Here is a 24,294-nt window from a genome sequence, read left to right as displayed (position 1 = left end):
GCATGTTGGGGGGTTAAGATGGACAAAGACATGTGTGGAATTAGTTACCCCAACTGCATGTGTGTAGTGTGATGAACAGTTAGCATGCGGTGAGGAGTTGGGGGTTCAGAGGGAGTGTGAACCACTGTGGTAAGAGGAGAGGGTGCCCCAGACTTTCTTTTTTTTACTAGCGGCTGATTGATTAATGTTGTTTTCGGGGCATTGGGTCCCTGGAGAGGATGAGGAACCCTGTGTGATATGTGGAGGGTTTTACAAGCCGCGGCGAGCTTGAAAGTGATGGGATGAGATCCTGGCCAAAGGCCGAAATGAGGAATCCATCAGGAATGCATTGCCTTTCTCTCCTCTCCTCTTTTTTCTCACTCTCTCCGTCTTTGGAACAGCTGCTGCTATAACTCTACTGTACAGATATTCCCTCAATCTTACATGCAACAGCAGGGTGTCAGACAGGTTCCTGTGTCTGAAGTGTGAAGATTGGGAGCATTTATCTAAAACATCTTGAATATGAAGGCTAATGATAAGTTGCAAACTCTCTTACAAGCACAGCACAGAAATGCAATATCCGTACGTTTTCAGAGCATCAGACACGATGCTTTTAGCCGTAGGTTGAGGGAAAGTATGGTATTTGCTGTTCAGGCATCATAGATCTATGTGAGGTCCACACAAGGTGAAACATAGTGTGAGGTACGTTTTCCTCAGGAGTCTCTAAGCGACTTCAACACATTGATGTTCGCAGTGCAGGTCGGGCAACGGAGTGGAGCTTTTAAAGTCAGCATTTGTGTTTAAAGCGCGGGATCATCGGAATGCAGAGATCTTTTATTTGCCCAGGTTTAGAGATTTCTGCCTTCAATAAAAGAGTGATGAATCAAATTTCGTCGAAAGTAAGTCGTTAGCAGTCTAACATCTTTGTTAATTGGGATGGTCAACACACAACACGGTTTTCAATGGGACTTTCTGTTAAAGTAATAGTCCCCATGAACAGGGTTTACAGTTTGTTATCAGAGTAAAAGGGACATTCGTAATCTGGCTGTACATTTCTTTACATGCACATTCATACATTTGCATTGGGTGAAAGCTTAAATCTCAGGGACAAATTAAACTCAACCCTTCATCAAAGCTATTACATATTGTGTTGAGATGATTAGGGTGAAACATAATGCAGGCAAACTGCAGCACAATGCCTGGCATTACTGGTACCTGTACTCTGGCCTCTGTGAGTTTTGTCCTCTGGGCCAGCTCCTCTCTGGTGTAGATATCTGGGTAATGTGTCCTTTCAAAAGCCTTCTCCAGCTCCTCCAGCTGCTCAGCGGTGAAGGTGGTGCGACTGCGTCTCTGCTTCCTCTTCAGGGGCAAGTCGGGCTCTGAATCTATATCTGAACCTTCGTCTGTGCGGTTACCTGAGTTGAGAAGGAAAAAGACAGAGAACGATCTGTTATCATCATGCAATGAATTCAAGTTATGGTGGGTTTTGTGTGAAGCAACTGAGAGGTGTTTGTAGAAAATAGCGTAAATAATCTGAGCTGCAACTGATCAAGAAAGGACTCTCACAGCATTATTTACATTTTGGAGCCTCTTTTGTTGCTCCAGAGAGCGAGACTGGCAACACTAAGGATTCAAGTGACAGCAACTCCTCTCTGAATATACAACTGGGAGAATATTATCTTAATCTGTGGATATTTATTTAATATAGAGGAGGCCCTGATACACAATCCTGCCTCTGTCAGGGGCCCCAGAGGCGGTGAAGGCAGAGGGCTGTGGGGGAGCGGGGGGTGTCGGTGGGTAGAGGGGTTAATCTGCACAGGCCACCTTGCTGCTCCTCACCCTGCTTTTCTCTCCCATTGGCCCAGGGCACACTGCTCATACACAGCTCAGCCAAAGTGTATAAAATAGAACACAATATCACACCAAAACCATTCAGTCCCATGTGTTTCCATCTGCTGTCATTAAATGAATTAGAACACATTTTACATTACTTTTTAGGCATTCAACTAAGCTGAATTTTTGCTCCAGGAATATAGATACAGCACAAAGCTGTACAATCCGGGCCGACAGGGAAATTTTTGACAGCAAATATGCATTACCATTGCACATTACCATTATAACTGAATTTTGAAAATTGCATCATTTTCACCTCCTCTGCATGTCTATTCAAACTACATGGCCCTATTCATTTCATGTCATAAAATTCATATTTTCATAATTTCCTCATTGAGACATTGACAAGGCGGCGTGATGTGCCAGTGTTGCTCCAGGCCTAGTTGGATTGCATCATGCACAGTCCAGAAAGTGTGGGAGAGGGAAAATAAAGGGAGATATTGAAAAAGAGGGTGTATGAAGAGATGTCTGCTTCTGACAGAGGCCCTCCACTATTCAGCTCGAATGAAAACTATAATGCTCACCTGAATGTCTTCCTGAGTGAGTTTCTACCACCTGACTCATTGTTTTACAGCTTCGATCTCTGTTTATAGCTCACTCCAGTCAAATCTTTCAACATAAGTGGACAAAAGAATACTCAAACCTAGCCTCCAAATAACAACTGTGAGAACAAAAGAGCAACAGAGCTGGCGGAGTCTCAAGGCCAGCTCCAGAGTTTAATTAAACAAGGAATTATGGGATTATCTGGAGACTATCATTACAGGCCACTCTATGAGTCGTCTACGAACATTTTTGTCCCCCTGAGCTCATGCTCAATGATTCTCTGCGGATTACATGTGGCTGCAGGACATGAGGCCGCATTCATTAAATCAATTCTTCAGTCTTATCCTTTTTAATAAAGATTGATTCTTGAAGCACAGGCTCACTTCGCTGCAGAACACCCTTGAACATACAAAGTTGAATATGTACATACACCACATATCCCTTTGTTGGTTTTCATGAGGATGCGTATGTCCATTTCTCCGGTAACTTGCCATGACGACACTTGAGACCAACCGAGCAGTCTGCAGATCACTTTCCAAAGTCACCTCTGTGTCCTACGGGGAAACGTGGGGGCCAGAGTAGACATATACTCCAGGGGCTCAGATGAAGACACTAAAGTCCTCTCCTCCTCAAATTATTTTATTTTTCTCCCCTTTTGTTTGAGGTGCTTTCACAGACTTTATTTTGCTGCGGCAATCTGTGTCACATTTAGCATGCTATCAGGCTAATGACTGCACACCTTAACAAACAATAGGTTGTACTGCTGCTCTCCATTAAGCCCTATGAGCCAACACATCTGCTCTGGTACATGATCCAGAAGCACAAGGTCAACAGCCCTTCTTGTAATGAGCCAAGGAAAATGGAAAATGGCACACGCTGCATGGGGCCAACTGGGATTGGGGTTGGATGTAAAACTCATCTATATGCCGACTACGTTTGTCATATAGGCGACAGAAAATACATTAAAACACATGGCTGCCGTCCATGTTGATGTTCCAAAGAGCCTGGTACTGATTTCTGGTTTACAAACTGCGGTGTGACTGTAGTCCGCCCAAAGCGAAGAGGACTTGGCTGGAATACATGTCAGGGTAGACTTAAGCAGGTATAAGGACAAAAAACAACCATTTATCAGTCTTTTTATGACCAATAAAAGCACTATAAAATCTTAATTTCATGTCTCTTTTTCTCCTCACAGATGTGCCAATGTTAACAATCACAGGCAAAATAGGACTCAGTGAACAAAATCCCTGCAGGGCTGTTGAGGTCAATTCCTTAATAGTCTGCTCGGCACAAAAAGGTACATTATGATTAGACCTTCCTATAATACGATGGTGGTAATTCCATTCACAGGTTCATGGGATATTGATAAACCACTCATGCCTTGTCTCATTACTTATCATCCAATTAGAATCTAATTATATGCCATCCAGTGGGCACGATTACCACCGTGTACTCTCCTCCAGGGGCCCCTCTAAGGTTTTCTTCCAATATTGATTTAAAAATGCACCTATTACAGATAGGAATTAATCAGGTTTACACATTGCTATTTGTGGGTAAGTGCCTGATTAAGATTAGAAATAACACTGGGTACGGATTGAGTAAAAGCTACCTTAACCCAAATTGTAATGCATGTCATGACTTGTGGTAGCGATGGTTTCATTACAGGAAATTATTTAAAAGATTAAATTGAATACAATCAATCCCTGAACTATAATAACACTGTTATGCATATAATTGACAAAACATTAAAAAAAGTGTTGTTAGCCACGTGCAGCATTAAAGTCATGTTGTGATCCAGGCAATGTTGTACCGGCGAACAAATAATGGTTGCTCGATGGCTGAAAATTAACAAACATGTATTTACAGTGAGACTTTCAATTCAAAATTCAGAGCAGAGGGATTGCCTCCACACGACTCTCAGCATGACGACAGCTGAGCCGGCGAGACTAGAAGCTAACATTATAGAGCAAACAGAGCTAACAGTGTTTATCTGAGGGGGGTCCGGAGGATGGGCTTTAACTGGAGTACGAACGTAGTGCAGAGCGGCGGTCATTAGCTAGCCCGCGGGCCACAACAGAGACTTACATGCGCTAAAAAGGCGCCCGGCAAAGCACAGAAAGAAATCGTATTACAACACACCCACCCACACACACACACACACACACACACACACACACACACACACACACACACACACACACACACACACACACACACACACACACACACAAAGAGGGAGTGTCATTTAAATTCTCTGCTCAGTTATTCCATGACACCTTTACATCACAAATAGTTGAGTTCTGCTATTAATGCTCTGAATTTTTAACTGAGAACCGTTAAATGTTTTAACAGTTTTTGCTCTAATAATGCTTTAACTCGAGCCAGATCTTTGGAAGGACTAACTGCCAGTTTATAGTTTTAAAGTTACTATGAGGTTTAAAGCCGTTTCTCTTCCCTGATGCTCCTCGGGTGACGCCACAGACAGACTCCTCAGACCATACCGGCAGATGGGATCCTCATCATCACCATGTTTCCTCAAAACCCCTCCACTTCTCTTATCGACCCCCTACCCACCTCCTTCTCTTCTTCTCCCTCCAACCCCTCGGACTCCTCCAGTCCTCCACCTTTACCCCCGCGACGCTGATGTAATGCTAATTAAACACACAGCTGTCCTCTCTATAGCGGCAATTAGCCAAGTGATCTGTAAGGTTACAGATTTATGACACATAACAAGTGCAGTAAACTTCATGTCTATCATGTTGTTGAACAATGTTGAAGAAATAGTTGCATATAAATGTTTATCATGAAGCATTACAATCAGAAGAAGCAAAGATCTGTGACATTTATTTAATTTTAAGTAAAAACGTATTTAAAAAAAAGCTTTATTCTAAAAATGTGTAAATTAAAAACTAAAACTAGAAGGTGTGTAAATATATACAGGCTACTTTAGCCCAGATGTGTAGGCCTTTCAATATCTTAAAAAAACAGGAAAAGCCATCACGAAAATTAACAGAATTACAAAAATGAAATTGCAAATATAGACGATGAAATCCAAATAAATGACTCCCTCTATATGCAACTAAAATGTAAGAATAATTAGAAAGCGTATAGATTTCTTTATTACAAATGTTAAAGGACATGTCTTTGAAAGGAGTCCGAGTTCTTTATCCATCATCTCTGACTCACCTGTGAGCAGTTTTAGTCTAAAGTTAAGTAGCGCTCATCCTCGTCAGACTGTCTCTGATTTCATAACCCATGGCCTCAATATCAGCCATACCTTTGCAAACTATCCAAGACAGAGGGACAAAAACAGACAGGGCTTTGGCAGTGCAGCATTAGCTCATAATGGCTCATTTAGAAAAGCATATTAGTTCCAGCATAATTACAATAAGGCCTCACGCTCTGTGTTTTTGCAGGCATTCACAGGACCAGCCTCTGAGCACCGAGTCACACCAGTTGACTGTGACTGACAGCAGATTTAGTTTAAAATTGTGTTTTTCCTCCCTCTTTTTTCCCACAGGACAAAAATAACACTGCGTCTTTTCTCCCTATTTATGTTGACTTGTTTATTTTGTGCCTACCTTTTGTCGTAGTTGATACTGCAATTATACTTTTTGTCAGTCAGAGGGGGTGAATATCAAAAGGCCTAATTATGCAAACAGCCTGTGATAAGAGGCGTCTGCCTGAGATGGGATCTGCTATCTCTGACATGCATCTGTCTCTGTGCTGTCTTTGCTGCTGCAGGCCTGCATATAAACAGCACTGCCTGTCGCCAGGACTGCATGCGATCCAACCACTAACACTGGAGTGGAGGGATGTTTCGGGGGGCGGGAGGGATCACGCAGCAACATCAAATAACTAACAACTTCCCAATTTGCATTTTTCCGAGAATGGTGCGGCATCTCTGCTTTATGCACTCGCCTGCTCATCCCAAAGGGCTTGCCAAGTTAAAGGAGCCATGTGATTCAAGGCATTTACCGAAGGATGTATCTGCGATAGGAACCGTATGTGAATACAAGATAGATGACAGCGATAACCAGAATGGTTTAAAGACAAATTCTCTATGAATAATCTTCTCCTGTAGTTATCTCCTTGCAAGTGAAAAACAAAACTCCAAAAGTGAGTGTAGCCTCTGCATAATCGGAATTTATTATAAGTATATATTAGATTAAAATATTCAGATCAACATACCGAACCAATTTGTAAAAAGACTGCATACGTTGCAAAATCGAGTGAACTGTTTACTTGGTTTGGTAACGTGCTAAAATGCACCATCAATTTCCTCTGGTTGTCGGTGACCTTCTCTGGGCCGCAATTTGACATTTAGCTGAAATTGAATCTGGAGAAGATGTGTAACTATACATGAGGATATTAAAAATCCACCATCTATCGGAAATAAAAATCATTCTCAGCTCACCTTTATGGACAGATGTCATTGGATTCAGCTTTGTCTCATGCCTATCATATCAATTACCGGTTTATAGCTGGTGGCCGAGGGCCAAGGGCAGACAAAATATATTTCAAGTGTTAAGACAGGACAAGTGAGAAAGGAAGGCAGAAGTGAACAAGAGCTCTAAACTTTAGTGCAACTTTGAGTCTGTAGCTACAAGAAGAAGTTTGAAAAGATTAAAAACTACCTGATGAAAAAAGAAAAGCCTTTTTTGCCACTAAATGCAGACCCTCTCATTGTCGGTTTCTTTTACGTCGACATTCCACAGGAATTCCTCTTTCTCTTGGAAAAAAATCTCCTTCTTTAGAAAAGGAGTAGTGCACCGTTGAAAAAGAGGAGAAAAAGGCAAGGGAGGAAGAAAGATGGGAGGCTCTATAATCTTTGGCTCTCACAACAAACAATTAGCCCCCTTTTCTCTGTTTGAGTTGGGGAGAAAGTGGGAGAGAGGAGGGAGGGTGGGAGAGACGCAAGAGAAAGCAGAGGAGACAGAGAGGGAGAAGCAGCGAGAGCGATGCTCTTTTATGGCTCTTGTCATATGGATGAAGGCGCGGCGCGTCCATGAGAGCGCACGCTCACCTTCAACAACAGGGCGTCCTCTGGGCCTCCCGGCCTTTTCAGCGCAGAGAGACAAGCTCCTCGGGGGGCCATTAGAGCATGAATAGGGGCCTGACAGCCCTGTGCAGCTCCGCAGGGCATCCATAAACGCTGACATATTGACTCCCCATGCCTCTGCGCTGCCTGAGTGTGAAAGCGCGAAGGACTTGAAGGGTGGGATTTTTTTTCTTTAATATACAACTGACTAAAACTAGGATATTAGAAATATGGGGATTGATTGTTTTTATCCGAGAGATAAATTTGATGGCAAACACTTTTGTACTCCAGAGGGCCGTTTAGTGTTTTTCCTAATATATAAATTATTGTTTTTAAAAGACTTTTTTTGAAGGAAAAAATGCACTTCTAACATTGCATATGTTAATTTTCATCCTTCACACTATGCAAAATCAAAACAATTTCAATTTACTTGCTCATTAATCATGTAATTTTGTCGACCCATGACCCATAAAGTCTTCAGAAGACACAAAACAGGAACCTTGTTGGGAAGACTGTTGTCAGTAAGACTGAGCTTTGCACCAGGTTTCCTCTTCTGTCGAGCAGAATGTCTCCGCTTGAGCTAGAGTCTTCACTAATTGAGGTCACAGCGAAAGTAATGAAATTAACAGAGAGCACAAGAAAGTAAAAAAGGAGCCCATGGGGGTCTCTGCCAAATGGCACTGGAGCCAGAGCCTCGGTCCCCCAGCAAAAAGCTCTCAAAAACCTACGCAGGAAATCAAACAGTAACGTCTCAGGGCTATGAGCTGAGGTCTCCTGCAGGAACAAATCATTTTCTCAACAAAGCCAAAGAGAGATTACTGGGCACAGTATAGGAATGCACAGCGGACATTTTTATGTGTCCAAGGGAAGTTTTCTAATTTTCTGGACAAGGCTGGGCAGCAAATATTGTGGAAAAGTTTGTGCGACATCAAGGGCACGAGGGAAAAAAGAGTGCTGAAAACCTTTATAAAAAACACTACGTAACTGTTTTTAGCGCGATTATGGCGATTACTATAAACAGAGTTATATGTCTCAATATTACTTTATTCCTGTGCAAAATAAAAACAGTATAGCAAGTTTTGAAACGGCTTTATATTCCTTATAACGAGTGGAAATTATTAAACATATCTTCAAAAGTATTATTTTACTCCACAGTGGACTGACATCCAGTGGATTACAAGTGAACAAAGTGTTTCCTTTATATTGAACAATTTAATGAATATTTCCTCTAAATAGCTTTTTTTTCCTGTGCACATTTAAGCGTTACAGTGCTGGGCATTAATTTCTGAGATCCCTCCATATTGAGGGGTTATAATGTGGCACAGTAGCAAAGCTTTTTATACTGAGACTACATGTTCCCCAAGGAGAGAATGACTGACGATGCAGAAATAAGCCCATTAGTTGAAAATAGCGGACAACATTTGAAGTTGTTATTTTGTCGACAAGGACAGGAGCTCCACCCCACTGTTTGGACAACCCCTTACACATTTTAACTTGGTGGGAAAAAACACATTTCTGATTTGCAACACTTAGGGAACATGTTTATTGTCTTTGTGCTTCTGAAAAAAGCCATGCACAATTAAAACAAATGAATATTTCAAGTGGTGAAGCAGATCAAGAGCATAAAATGTGAAATGTTCTGGCCCTAAGTAGCATAGGCTAATGGCGATTTTTAAACTAGCAGACCATGGTCAATGTTTCCCATTCATCACTGTGGGAGAGCATGGACGCACTGTGCTAAATGTAATTACTGTTGCACATTATGTGGGCTATTCCTGTATTGTAATAAAATTAGCCAGAAATGCCTTTTGTCTTTTCTAATGCAGCTCCATGGTAACCAGTGGATGGTCATAATGCAACACACTGTCCCCGATCTGTGCCAGCTGTCAGAGTTTGACAACCTTAGGTGGCAAGGCGAATTGGAGGAAACTACATTTCTTTCAATAAATGATGTGGCTCTGACCTGCTCATCCATTGCATGATTTAACATGGACATAATAAAGCTTGAGATGTACTGTATACTCATTTGTGTTATCCTTCAGCGTTATTGTTTGGCAGGGTAACAATGGTTTAATCACCAAGACAAAGATCTATTCCTGCCAAAGGTCCCGCTTATTATTACCATGTTCATCTTAACATTTTTACGAAGATTACTCCAGACAGGCAGGAAATTCAATTATACTACGTAGTTTATTCTATATTATTCAAGCTCAAGAGCCAAATCTTAAGAGTGGGATTTAACATAAAATTGAAATGTTACATTTAACCAAAATAGATTTTTGTGATGACAGGGCTGCAAATAAAAAATGTACAGTTTTAATAATGATCCATCATCATAATTGATATTTCTAAATTACAAAACGGACACAAAACTATCTTAAATGTGCACCTATATATCGTAGGTTATTTGGGGAAAATTACAGCCAAAAATCAGTTTGTAGAAATATATATTTCACACGATTTAAAAAGCATGCTATCAAATTTATTATATAATATAGACTGCTAAATACAATTGAGCCAGACAAACACTGCACTGATGCACTGATTTATCAGCTGTAAGATTATATTTGGATGAACTCAAAGAGACACTGCATGTCAATACTTGTCTCCTCGCCGATATGGCCTACATAAATAAACAGAAGAATTACTGGTGCATCTTTGACAAATTAACAGGCCTTTGTCATTGTTTGGAATGATCTGACAGCCGGCAACAACATTTTGTTGTTTGGTAGATAACTTATTCGACAAAATGGGGATGATTTATGGAATTACATGGTTAATTAGATACTGCTTGAAGCTGAAATTACTCTGTAAACTGTCTGTCCCCTGTGGCAATCCACCTAGTTGAGACAAAAACAACATTGCATTTTTAAGTCTGATCATTCTATGTTTGGGAGTTCTTCTCTGCCACGAATGCTCATAATCATTTTATTGCACGTTGACATTGTTATTGGTGCTTTCTGACAACAGGCATCATTGTTTGTGGAGGTCATGAGGTCAGTTAATTACGTTTCTTTATTGCAGAAAAATGATGGCAGCTCCTCTAATGATGTGAGCAGAACAACTGCACCAGGAGGTTTGTTTTAGCGGATGTTGCCTGAATTGAACGGGCTTTTTTTTCTTCTGGCAGAAGGAAAGACGTTAAGAGCAAATCTCAAAGCAATTAAATGAGATTTCTGTCCGATATTATAGGTTTTTCCATTAAAACCTTAGAGAATAATCTCTCCTGCTGAGAACACTTGTCTCTCCTCGTGGCATGGCTGGGAATCAGCAGTGAGAGATAAATAAATGGCCTTTAAAAAAACATTGGCCCTCTTGTCAAGACACATATCCACCCGAGAGCAGCGACAATCCACATGTCAACTCGTTCGCTTTTCATTTCCTCTGCTCCCTTTGTTAAGACACTCCTGTCTAATGAAGTAAGGGACTGCAATCCCACAGGGCTAAGCAGAGCTCTGTCAGCCCTGAGTGTTGTTTTCCCTCCAGACAGCCCAGTCATCGTCCGCCATCGAAGGTAATACTCACCAATCTGGATTCATTACAACCCCGAATCTATGAATGAACTGCCCACTGAAAGCGAAATCCGCAACTAATACACAACTGCCCGGGAGAAGAAATCGGCCTCCCCGGGACCCTCCTGCAGACTGAATTGGATTGCCAATACGGCCCACAGACGTTTGAGATGTCGAAAAAAACAATGGAGCAGAAAATAAATACTCCAAAGCCACGATGATGACTCCACTTGGTAAACTAACAGAGTATTGATCTTCTTCTTCTTTTTTTTGTTTGTTTGTTTAGAAAAGCCTCATCCCTGCTAATAGCTGTCTGAGAGTGTAATCTCTTCCTTGTCCTCCCCCTCCTCTCCTCCCCCTCCGCATTCCCTATTATGTGGCTCCTTTCAGTGCGCCTCAAATAGTTTAGGTTCAGTGTCGCACTGGGGTCCGGGGCATGGGACTGGGGAGCAATTGTTTGCTAATGTTGACACCTGCCAGAGCAGGCTTGGTCTATTTGGGGCCCGCCAAGCTGCAAACTGGATGCTCCCCCTCTTTAGCGAGATTAAGTGTGGGTTGCTGGGGTCACAAATCACTGGACTCCCTCTGATGTTGTGAGGCACAGAGCCAGCGACTGAGAGGACGAAAAGAGAAAGCTGGAGAGGGAGGGACAGAGGAGGGAAGAGGGATAAAGAGTGACAATCTATTGTTTACTGAAAAGGAGGGGAATAATGTATCTCCTTGAGTGCGCGTAACCAGCGCGCCCCATTCAAAATAAAACATATCAACAGTGAATCCACGTCGCCAAAGCACACAAACGATTTCTGCCCTGCTTTCTGTTTTCCTATACATGATCAAGAATAGTTGAAAGTGTTTTGTTTGAAATTCAACACAGCAAACGGGAAGACCAATTGTCACACTCTGCTATTGGTATCAACATAACAGCTTATGTGATTTCCACACCCACAATATAATAATATTAGTATTAAAGTATAAAAATAGGATGCAAGGTATTAAAACATCTGCTTTTATGATGATTCACAGGGCAGAATTTCTTTGGCTTGCATTTCACCAAATATGACACTGATAAAAAAATGACCTTGGTTCTTCAAGAATACATAAACATGAGGACAGCGTCTTTCTAGAAACTATAAATTCCTCAGAGAAAAGTCTTTTTAAAAAGTGCTTGTTTACCCAAACAGATAAACATATCTTCTTTAAAGTTGTTTTAAGCACAAATTAGGTGTAAAGCCCAAGGGAGAACCAGCGTGTTCATGACAGACAGCGCCCAGCTCCTCCTCCTCCCCCTTCCTTTGCAGATGTACATTAATGCAAAAAGAGGCAGAGATCTGAGCTGCAGCAGAAGCACCCTCTCTCCCTTTAAAACTGCTGCTGTCCAGCCTGATCGTGTCAGTTTGAAGGCCCCCATTCAAAAGTATTCATGCATCTGCCTTTGAGGCACAATAGCAGCTAGTTTATAAACTGTCTGCCCAGAGTCCCAAAGGCTTTAGTTCTTATTGTTTTCAGCCCCTTAATAAACTTTTTGGAGGAGTTCATCAACTTGCCTGAATAGCCTATGCAGCAAGTCTCAAGACAGAAAATAACAGAGGGGCCTTTTCTCCTCCCTCTTCTTTCTCTCGTCCTTTTCTAGTGGCTGTTCATCCAACAATGGTGAGAGTAGGCTGTCAGACATCACAGGGCTTTTTTTTTTACCAATACAAGAAAAAAAGTTTTCAATAAAAAGAGAATGCGGCCTCTTAAAATGGGAATCCAAAACAATTGTATTTTTGCATTTGCACAGGATGTGTATATCGCTAACTCAAGAAGTTAAAGATAAACGTTGTTTCCGAAATGTACATTTGAATATAACATAAATATCTAGCAGAAATTGTAGAGGAATCAAACATAACATCATCGATTTAATTCATTTTTCAAGTTACTGTTGAAGTGAAAAAACAGAGCAAGTTAATGATATGATGTTTCTCTTCTGTGCCTATGAATTCAAAATATTGCCTGACACCTGTTCGAGACAGAAATGATGGGACGCAATAAAATGTAATTTTGGCTGTAATCCATTAATCCACTGTTATACCTTTAAACTCTTTGGAATAAAAATTAGCCAAATTTAAAAGTCTCTAATAGATGTCTGCTCTAATTAATTTCATACCTAATTAAAGCAGGCTACAGTCCGTGCAGGCTGGCCTGTTTAGCCCGCTGGATGACCATAATTGAAGTAATAGCGGAAAAGAAGGCCTGCTTAGAAAATAAGACCCCGCAGCGGTCCAATTCAACAACATCACCATCCAACCCCGCTGCTCCCCCCCACCCACCCCTCCACCATCTGACCCAAAAAGGCCTTATTGGCTGCCCCGGACCAACCACCTACTGTTTCCCACCGATGCACTTGGTGCGTTTTAACACCCTAATTAGATGTGACAAGTTCAACGAGCTGGTTTCAGAGGAGGAAAAGCCGGTCAGGTTATGATTTCCGAGTCAGACACACAGGGGAATCTGTGGACAGCTGATTCCTGTCAGCCTCATTCATCTTCTTCCAGCCAATTAAGCGTCACTGCTAACAAAGCGGTGGCAATTTGGGGAATACATTTAACGCCTCAAGTGGAAATGTAAATGTTTGAGGCGTTGTCAGCAGGCTGGTAACACTAATATGATACTAATAACAATAAAACGGTAAAATAAAAACAATTCATAATAATGATAATAATGACAACAACAAAAACTACTTAGCTGACAAAATATTTACATTGTAACAGTGCCAGCAGGGTATACATGTAAAGTGTAAAATGTGGGATGATGAATTTAGAGTAATATTTGCCATAAATATAATAAGGTCATTCAAATGATAGGGTAATATATAAAGTAATAGGAGTAAAAATATAGAATAATAGGGTAATGTATAAAATAGCAGATTAAAATAATATCGTAATAAATACATTTCCCATAATTTCAACTGTCAACAATAAAATACTTTCCAAATTGTATATGTATATCTCTCTCTATATTGATATATATAATACAATAATTCAACAAAATCACCCATTAAATTGCCACAAAATAAATGTACCTTTTAGAAAAATTACAAATTCAGAATGAACTTTCTTTAAAATATATTATCCATTTACGATCCCCCAAATTCTAAGATGACTTAGACCAGGAATTCATGTGGAAAAAAATAATTTTGTGACCTAAAAGTACAACGTGTTGTCACTACCCCCACCTGTTGACATGTGTGATGCATTAAAGGACTGTGTGTGTGTGTGTGTGTGTGTTTGTGTCTGTGTGAGTCAGTGAGAAGAGGAGAGAGAGAGGGGGGGGGAGGGAGGGAGAGAGAGATAGAGAGAGAAAGAGAGAGAGAGAGAGAAAGAGAGTACAACTTAGGTAAAGAAAGGATATTTTGGACTCGAGCCCTGCAGGCAGGATTCTGGAGCCCTGTAGTGAAAATTGGTTGGAATAAAACACAGACAGAAATGAGAGTCGCACCCTACTGTTATGACAGGATACCTGCAGGGCAACACTTCCTCTTTAATTTGTCTCGTATGGTTTGAGACCCCCAACCAGACAGTCGATCCTCAGAGTGTTTGTAAGCCTACTGAGTTTAATTCTCGATGGTGAAATTATATGCTATAATTAAATATCAGATCATTAAAAAATGCTCACTGCCACAGAGGCATCTTATCAACTTGGTCTTCCTCGGCTTCGTCCTTGTTATCACATTAATAGTAACAACATCTAAAATGGGCCTATCAGCATTTGTGGGGGAAATTGCAGGCTAAACAAAGGGCACCTATGGGTTTACAGCTTATATTCTGATGTATTTGAACAGGAAATGTTAACCTTGAAATGCTACTATCTGCACTTAACAATGTTTGATCATAACCCCATAAATGAGGGTAGAAATTGAATCCTTTTAAGTTATTAAGCAGGAAAGGATTATAAACTCCTCTTTATAAATGAGCTAGAAATCCCCATGTCTTCCGCTGTACACTTTTAAATTTCCCACAAGAAGCTGGAGAGGAAAGATTGCCTCTTTTCAAGAGCCCCACAAGAGATGGAAAAACCATTTTTATTCCCAGATAGGGAGTCGTCCCACATAGTAAGCGCCACTTTAATTAATAGACAGCCTTGAGAGGTATCACTGTCAGCCTGGATAATGGTGGCAGAGTCAGTGTTTGTGCTTCCATGAATATTTCTGATGTGATCAAAGTCAAATGCCAGCAATGAATTTAAGCCTACACCATTTTTTTTATTTAGCCTAATGCAGCCGACACTTAAAGCTCCTGACACTGAAACGTCTCCGCAGTGTGGTGGTAGGCCTATACAAGCTTAAACTGCACTCTTTCAAATTGATGCATTACTCATTACTCATAAGCAATGGGTCTCATGTTATTATGTTGCACGGTTTGCTCATGTTACCTTGCTGGAACCAATAGCCTAATTTGTTATACTGGTAGCTTTTCGCCATAAAAATATAGCAATATATCATTAACGACAAATGATACCAGCCTTTTCTAAAGAACTAAATAAATATGCAACATTAAAAAAAATCACCATATATTTCCGGTGGAATTGATGTTGTTGATATTTTGTGTTAAACCTGCTCTAGCTTTTATAGATGGAGAGGAACCAAATGAACAGTTCTATTTATGATTTGAAATGATGATGAAATGTGTTACACGACTGAGATACCTCACAACCAAATAACTAACTTCCAGTATTATTCAGCAGCATGTGGTTCCAGAGACATGTCATCCTGGTTATTACAATACGAGAAAGACTAAATAGCATAGCTGCTATTTATGCCAACTAAACATCACCTAAACAACACTGAAACAATACTGACGCTTCTCTTTTGAATTCAGAGATGCTTGAAGAGCCAAATATAAAATATTATATTATTTAAAATATATGGGCAATGTGTCTCTATAAACAAATATGTATTTGTTATGTGAAAATGTCCAAAATATATATTTTGTATTATCATTAGAATGAAATGTTGTATTTCAATTTGAAAAAACAGCATTTATAATATATTATTATTATTATTATTATTATTATTATTATTATTATTATTGGTGATGTCCAGTCTGTCCGCGGCTGCCCCATCTATAAGAATAAATGTTGGCCTATACCGATGTAAATTCCAGTGAAATATGGCTTGAGTGGCTGCGGGGACCGGGGAGGTTAATCCGAGTTTAATGCAGTGAAGCACAGCGCAGGGTCTGGGCTATGATGGGTATGTTATCTCTGCCCAACATTTGGGTCTCCCTCAATTTCCACCCAGCCAAATAACTGCGAGAAAGTGCAGATGTAGTCACTCTCAATGCCTGAGGAAAAAACGTTATTAATAGCTAAATAACTTCCCCATACTTTCACTGAATCTCCCTCACACACTGTTCCAGATGGATTTGTTTGAAGTGGTCTCTCGCTTCATTCCCCTGTCCTTCTCATTCAGCACGGCTTTAGACCCGAAATATAGCTACATTATATTACCATACACTTAGAGACCGCGAGTGCACGCGCGTGCGCAAAAGTGTGTGCGTGTGCGCGTGGTAGTGTGCGTGGTGGTGACGTGAGAGCGGCATCTTTAGACACATTCTAATAACTATATACTATATATATACGTCGTGTTTTTTTTTTATAATAACGGCACAATTGTTCAATTAATTACTTTATTTGGAGGAAACACCGATTTTTCTACACCGATTATTTATTTATTTCTGAGTAATTTTTTGACGTATGACGTAAATTAAACAACATTTAGCCTAAAGATAACTCATAACTGAAAGAGACTTTTTGTGTTATCTTTTTTTAGGATGCAGCCCTAACCTGGATCTGACTTCACACCTCTCTGCTGCTCTGTCACTTTCCTAGCCTGGTGTTCGGGAGTAATCCCACCTGACAGCTGTTTAATTAGATGGAGGACCTCAGGTAATCCTGCGATTTGCTGAAGTGTCCATCGCCTGTCTGCGCCTCCTCTGCCGGTCAGGTCGGTTGCGTTAGTGTGGCAGATGGACGCCGGACAGCTGATTCACCTTTTTTTTCTGAGCGGTGCGGCGCAAAACAAAAGGATATCCAAGCTTGCACAGATGTAGTGTCCGCTTTCCACAATATTGTGCACGTGTTGAAATGTTGGCACGTATATTTAACAGTCACATGAGGTGATCAACAGACGATCAACATATATCCAAAATTAAAAGGGTTCCTAAAGTTGTGGCAAGATCGGATTCTTTTTGGGGCGCACTGATCTTTGGTTGGTTTAATTTCCGCTACATGTTGAAATAACAGCTGACTCCGAGCAACAACATAACATGTACAATATTGTAGAATGCGTTTGAATACACGTTAAATAAAGATAGATTAGAGCTGGGATAAATCCGTGATGTAACCACTGAGAAAATCAAATACACAGGCCTAATAAACAAATAGATAAATAAATAAAGTCTTAAAAATCTGGATCTGAAAAATAAATATCTCATGAATGTTGTGCCCTGGGCGAGCCACTGTGAGCTCCGCTCAGAGATGAAAGTGAAAGGAAATAAAAGGCTCTATTTAATCTGCTTTAAAATCCCTCTCCACATAAGGGCTGTGCTTCAAACTCGGGGAGTGAGGGGCTGATTGGGGATAAATACATTTCTTACCATGCCTGCGAGCTATTACACCCGGCACGAACACAGCACCTATTCAGCAACCGTCGTTTCCAGTGCTTACTCTAATAAGTATTAACATTATTAAATGCCATCCGGATGCCGGTAGTCTAAACTGCTTTGCCCAGAAGATGCGTCTCTTTATAGCCACGTAGGCCTAATTGAGTCCCAATTTTTTTTTTTAAACAAAAGAAGTCCAAATATAAATTTAAAATAGACGCGGGGAAAAAATTTGATATTTTGCACCAACATTACACAGTCAAACATAATGCAATGCTGAAGTATTTAATAATGTACCAACCATCACATCAGTCGTGCTTGTTGTTACGCACAGAGTTGGCGTAACGAGCAGACTCTCCAATGTTAGTAATTTATATCCAACAGGGTTTATAAACCATCTCTATGGACGTTTGACACATTTGCAACAAAATTGTGACATTTTTCTCGTAACATGAATGCATGGTGTGACAGAAAAAAGAGACCGTTTTCACGCTATCAACTGATTCTTCTCCAACGGGCCATTATAGAAAATTACAAAACTATCTACCAGCGGGGCGTACTGAATAATTCATCTCCTTTTATGTCTCTCCTTGCCCTTTGTCCAAACTTTTCTCTATTTTTCCCGATTTTTGAATGAGAATGGACGGGTCCACATACTCTGCTTTTTGCTGCCCTGCTTTCCAGGATCTGCTTTTGTACCTCCGACTCTTCGCTTGAGAAACGCGTCAATGGAGGGGAGGTTCTGCTCATGAAGTTCATCTTCAAGTTTTAAAATGTTTTGTCAGTGTCTTTTTGAGGGGAAAAATAAGCTTTTGTGAACACTTAACCCCATTCACTTATTTTTGATAATCAACCTTTATATCGTTTGGAAGCTGTGCAACTCCATAACCATAAAACAAACAGCGAAGCACTGGACACAATGTGACAATTAAATATGACAATAAAAAGTTCTTCATTTCAAAGTCTATTCTCGTAAAACTTAGAATATAAAACACGTCACATTATAATTTAAATTATAAAGTCCCCCGTGAGTTATTTCTCACTTGTAATATATTATATCAACTTCTTTTTTATATGAATAAAACATGCTACAAATATATTGCATATCACAGGAGGAGATACCAATACATGCAAGCTTGTTACCATCTTGTAAATAGTATTGTAAAACACTGACAGCAAATATACCTGCACATTATTTCCCCCTCCTCGCAGCATTACTAAGAGAGCAAATAATAATATGAACAATGATTTCCACTTTAACTGACAAGTGGTGAAATGTCAGAGAGCTGACATGATTGTGATTGGGTCAACTGTCAGCTGGCATTTAGAGGTCGTTAAATGACTCAAAGAATGAGGAGGAATTCGCGACACAAATTAATTTTCTGCAGTTAAATACCTTCTGCCAAGGCTCTCATAAATAATTGAGTGAATGAACAACTGCTGGCACGGAGTTAAAAGCAAGAATACATTCTGTGCGTTTAGCTGCAGCTCGGATGTGGGACCATTTCCCAAAAGGACGTAAAGTAGGAAGTCTAGTTAAAACACTTGCTCCCTGCTTACAAGGCTGCAATTTACCCTCAATAATGATGATGATCATAATAATAATAATAATAATAATAATTTGATATTTCAGACATATACAAAAGGGCCATATTCTGCTGTTAACTTACATTTATCACCGAGGATGCCATCGATGCTATGCTTTGTTTTCTTTTCTCCATCTTCATCCTTCTTATCACAGTCATCCTCGTCATCCTTTTTGCCAAATCGGGCCCTCAATACGCGGCTGATGGAGCTCACTAATGGCAACACAAAGGTAAATGGGTGATTAGCTCTAAAACCCATAAAAGAACCATTGTAATCCTAGCATACATTTTTTCAAAAGCACAGAAAAAAAGTTTGACATGAAGAAGCTGCGTTGAAAAAAAACTATAAGAAAAAAAGGACACTATAAATACAATAATCAATTATTATTATTATTATTTATTATTATTATCTATTGAGCACCAAAGGCAAAGGCAGATTTTTGTTCTGGGTCACATAACTGTATGTGTGCTTCCTGCTACACTGACATGTTATTATCAGTAACTGGGGCTTAAAACATGTTGGATTCAAAGTGATGTTCAGAAGTGTTGCTGCAGTGTTCGCTCGTAATAAGAAAATAAAAAAAGTGCAGCTTACCAGATGAAGCCTCACCTGAAGGAACTGTGCTTCTGTCGCACACCCCGTCCTTCAGCAGCTTATCCCGGATCTCCCAGCTGAACATACCGGGGTTTTCTCTCTTGTACTCCTCGATCCGCTTCTCCACGTCAGGAGTTGCCACCTGCTTTAGGTTTGAAATGGTGCACGGGAGGAAAAGGGCAAACAAAGGAAGATATTTCCGTTTTAATTGAGAGGCATTTTTAAAGAGAAAGAAAAATGTGATCCTAAAATAAAGGCGACTAAAATTAAAAGACAACTATGAATTATGAATCTTTTTTTGAAGGGAATTTTATGAGACCAACCGATAGGCTATAAACATTTAAACGAAATTAAAAAAACATCAGTGAAAAAATATTCCACATAAGTATAAATAAAATGCTGTAATGGAACATCATTTTAGTATTATTTAGTATTGAATGAATACAATATTGTATAATAAGCAAATTAGACAACAATTATCATTATTATTATTATTGTAGGAATAGTGTTTTCATTTAATTTAATTTATTTTTTCAAACTCAATAGAATATTTAGAAAGAACAAAATATCAGCCTCAACGTTTGTTATGACTATTACTGAAGTATGGATGTTACAGGTGGGCTGAAATGTAAAGGTCATAGTGTCATTATACAGGCAAAAAAAAATCGCCAAAGATGAGATTATACTCTTTTTTGTCCCTCTATCATAATTTAATAACACAAGATCACTCAGGTGTCCTTCACCTCGCGACCCACAGACCGTTCATGGATCTCACTCACCCTGGGCTTGCTGCCTCCTATGGCTCCCGGACGGATCGAGCCGGTCTCTTGGTATCGGCAGAGGATCTTGGAGACACAACCGTGAGAAACTCGCAGTTGTCGCGAGATTACGCAGGGTCGGATGCCATGGTGGGCCATCTCCACTATCTTGTGTCGGATGTGATTTGGCAGGGGCCTCCCGTTGATGAACACACCGCCAAGCTGGTTCACCCTACCCTGGCCCAGAGGGGTGGACACTGCGCCACAATAAACAATAAAAGTCTCAAAAACAACAACATCAACAACAACACACCCAGTCCTCTAAATGTTTACTTCAATGTTTGCTGTATGTAGCACAATCTCATTGAGTCAAATAGCACCGTGTTTGCTGTGTTACTGACTTTTAATTGAAAGCAGTTTATGCACATTATCATATTATACATTTTCAAGAGAGCGTCGTGCCAAATTCATCCATCGTCAGTCTGGCTGACAGCATGTATCCGAGGCCACTTCAGTATCCAATTTCACATTCAAGAGACACTAAAGAGGGTGACACTTCCCACCTTGATTATTCCTAGTCATGCTGTACAAATATTGATGTGATCCTTTGAGTCATCTCTTTGCTGTGTGTATTATTGCCATTTCCAGCAGCAGGACACTTGAACAAATCCCGCAGCTCGAGTAACTTGCGAACTACGTGTTTTTGGTACATTTCAGTCCAGAGCACTTGAGCACGAACTGGGTGTAATGGGGAAACTGTTTCCATAAATGCATGCAAATACGAAGTGATCTTTTCTTCCGCCCATATGTCCAGACGACTTGAGTGTGGGCATCGAAGTTTAAAAAAAATTACCAATTAGATTGCTTTTGTGTGTGTGTGTGTGTGTGTGTGTGTGTGTGTGTGTGTGTGTGTGCGTGCGCGCGTGTGTGTGCGTGTGTGTGCGCATGTGTGTGTGTGCCTGTAACAATTGAAGCTTGGATAAAATAAATGTTGCTTAAAATTTCCCCAAAACAACAAAACAAAATGGTCTGCTTATCCTGTCATCCAAAGTGTTATGAAGATAAATTACGGTCAGTTTAGCTTCAATTTGAGTACAAAGAGTATTTTTAAAAACATCATTTTCTGGGCCTATTATTATTAATACAATTTACCCATAATTTGAATATGAAAACATCCAAACCATAAAAAACAAATACACAAATGCCAAATTGTGATCGCAATGTATTCGATTCTGTATAATAAGGAATAACTAAGAGTAGATATGTCTTAAATTAAAATCATTTAGAAATAAATATACAGACTGAGCATATCAAATCCTAGAATATATAATCTGGTTGAATCAAAACACACGAGTAAAAGCTATTTAAAAAAGCTGTGGGTTATTATCGAAGCACGAGTTGATGCTTTCCCTAAAACCATAATTCCCTTTTGATTCAGGTTGTTCACTTTAATCATCACTGACTGGAGGTCGAATTTGTTCACCCACCTTTTTATTTCCCAGCATGTCGCCGGTAACGAACTGCGCTGCGTGTGACTATCAGAGTGTGTTACTGATGAGTTGTGTCACAGCACAAGTGCAAACATCAAACACACGTTGTCATGTATATTTTACCTTCCAGGGGGAAGCCGGTTCGCGGGTAGTTCTGGCCCGGCGCGGGGCGCATCATCCGAGGCATCGTTCCGGGCAAAGTAGCCATCATTTGGACGAACACAAAACGGATTCCAGTCCGAGTTCAAAACGAAATGTCTTCAAAATGATCAATATGATGCTCAGTCTGCTTGTCAAATCCCAATCCCAGGCGGAGAAACTGGACAAGCCCTTCTTCCACCGGGGGAACAGATACAGTGATGCTCTCCTCTGGTGCGATGAACGAGACAAAATATATTCAAAAAGATAATAGCTGCTGCAAATACATTAACAACCCCTTGAAGCTGGGATGTCTGCAAAATGGAGCACTTAAAACTGTGTGTGAGTTGGAGAAAATGCACTGTTATTCTTTTCCCTTGGTGTAGTTTGGGTTCAGTATAATGTCTGCTGGCTGGTGGGAAGTAGTTTAAGTGGCCAACTTTCGTGCATGTCGTAGGAGGAGACAGCCGAGCGCGCTCATAGGCTCCCTGGCCTTTCTTTTATGGATGAAAGCGAGTGGGTTTAGCCAGGAGCCTGTCGACCAATCAGAGCAACGCATTCCACTTTTAATTCACTGCTGCCTCCCTCCTAAGACTCCATACACCAAAAAGCAGTTCAAAATGTTATTAGGTCTAAATGTTATTCGCAAGCCTGTTTTTTCAAAATGTGTCTGGTTCCGTGACATTCAGCTTTTGGAACCTGTGGAATATTAATTCATTTAAATGGAAATAATAATTCCCTTTCTCTTTCTTTCTTTGCTTGAAGAAAACTCGAGCAAGTAAAAAAATAAAAATAGATATCGCATACAAACTACTTATATATCATTCAATTTAAACTGTAATCATTTCCTTCAAATACAACTGCGATATATGTACTGTATATTAAGAATAAAATTCCGATTAAAATATCATAATCATCCAAAAATATTATTCATTGAATTGACCAAAACCATTTATTTTTGGAAAATAACTTGACAAGTTATACATCCGGTAAATACGCGGAGCTTCAATAAGAATCACGGCCCAACATACTTGAGTGAGGAGTTGATGGTTTCTCAGCGGACAAAGGCGCGCACGAGCAGCGCCGCCTCGCGAGGGTTAGACCACAAGATGCTTTTGGCTTGTTAACCTTTCAATTAAGTAAATGTGCGCAGCATGAACGTGTAAATCGCTCCTATAGCTGCTGTGGTAATTACAACATTTGGATCGACCCGCTATTGATGACAACAGGTTGACTTTCCCTTAAGTACGCACAAGAGTAATTGCTTAAAGGTAATTATTAAAACAAACAAATAATACGCCACTATTAAACACGAATTAAAAAAAGCACATATGGCAAAAAAAAAGAAGAGGTTCATGTGTCAACTCTGTGGGCCCACCGTGCATATAAAATCGTGTGACAATTGCCGTGGAAAACACTCCTGGTGGAAGGCAATTTCACAAATAATTTGAGCAACAATTAGGGAGTGTGGAGGGGTGAAATGGCGATTTCACATGCAGATGTGCCGGTGGGAAGGATCTGGTACCCTGCCGAATAGCTATGACCCTCACTCTCCCGCTTTGGTTTGCTTCACACATGGGACAGAGAGGCACAAAGAGGCCGCCTCGCCCTCCTGGGAAGGCGCAGAGAGCACTATGTCAAGCATCAATCATGCGAAATCCAAACAATAGGTATTTCTCTTATGGATAAAACGTTCTTTTACAAATATGTCACCTCTCTGTTTTTCTGGAGCTACAACAGGTATATTTTTTTTATCAAACAGACACGCAAATAAAGCTAATAACCTCAGCAAATATCATTGGTTCTCCGTGCACCATCCAGTCTGGCCTCTGTTATCCTAATCATTATTAGCCTGTTATTCATTTGTTATGCAGCTGTCGATGATTACACCCAACAGAAAAGTGTTGCAGTGTGCAGAGAAATGCTGGAACATTTACATGATTATGTAAGTAAAAATTATGGGTTTCAATTTGTAATATTTTCGGAAACATAAAGACGTACAACTGATATATTTAAACAACAGTTAATCCTGAAATGTTGGTATATCTTTAGGTATTTTGGTCCCCTGTACTGTTACAATTACAAGAACATCTCTAACACAACCCTACAAATACAAAC

General features: G+C 40.1%; 1 protein-coding gene across 3 annotated transcripts in view; it reads right to left on the bottom strand.

Moving 5' to 3' along the window:
• The window catches only part of pax7a (paired box 7a), a 46,514-nt gene extending 24,265 nt beyond the window's left edge, over nucleotides 1-22,249 (bottom strand). The window contains exons 1-5 of one of the 3 annotated variants that reach the window (XM_056438261.1): nucleotides 22,162-22,249; nucleotides 20,570-20,805; nucleotides 19,791-19,935; nucleotides 19,280-19,408; nucleotides 1,195-1,394 (exon numbers count right to left, since the gene is read on the bottom strand). In XM_056438261.1, coding sequence (XP_056294236.1) covers nucleotides 1,195-1,394; nucleotides 19,280-19,408; nucleotides 19,791-19,935; nucleotides 20,570-20,805; nucleotides 22,162-22,249 — 798 coding nt within the window. The remainder of the gene's footprint in view (nucleotides 1-1,194; nucleotides 1,395-19,279; nucleotides 19,409-19,790; nucleotides 19,936-20,569; nucleotides 20,806-22,161) is intronic. The other 2 variants (XM_056438262.1, XM_056438263.1) reach the window with 2 other exon arrangements.
• Between the last annotated feature and the right edge of the window lie 2,045 nt (nucleotides 22,250-24,294).

The sequence above is a fragment of the Pseudoliparis swirei genome, chromosome 18 (genome assembly GCF_029220125.1).
Source record: "Pseudoliparis swirei isolate HS2019 ecotype Mariana Trench chromosome 18, NWPU_hadal_v1, whole genome shotgun sequence".
NCBI classification, from domain to species: domain Eukaryota; kingdom Metazoa; phylum Chordata; class Actinopteri; order Perciformes; family Liparidae; genus Pseudoliparis; species Pseudoliparis swirei.
Note: the sequence above shows the minus strand (reverse complement) of the source record. Positions and strands in the feature narration are given on the sequence as shown.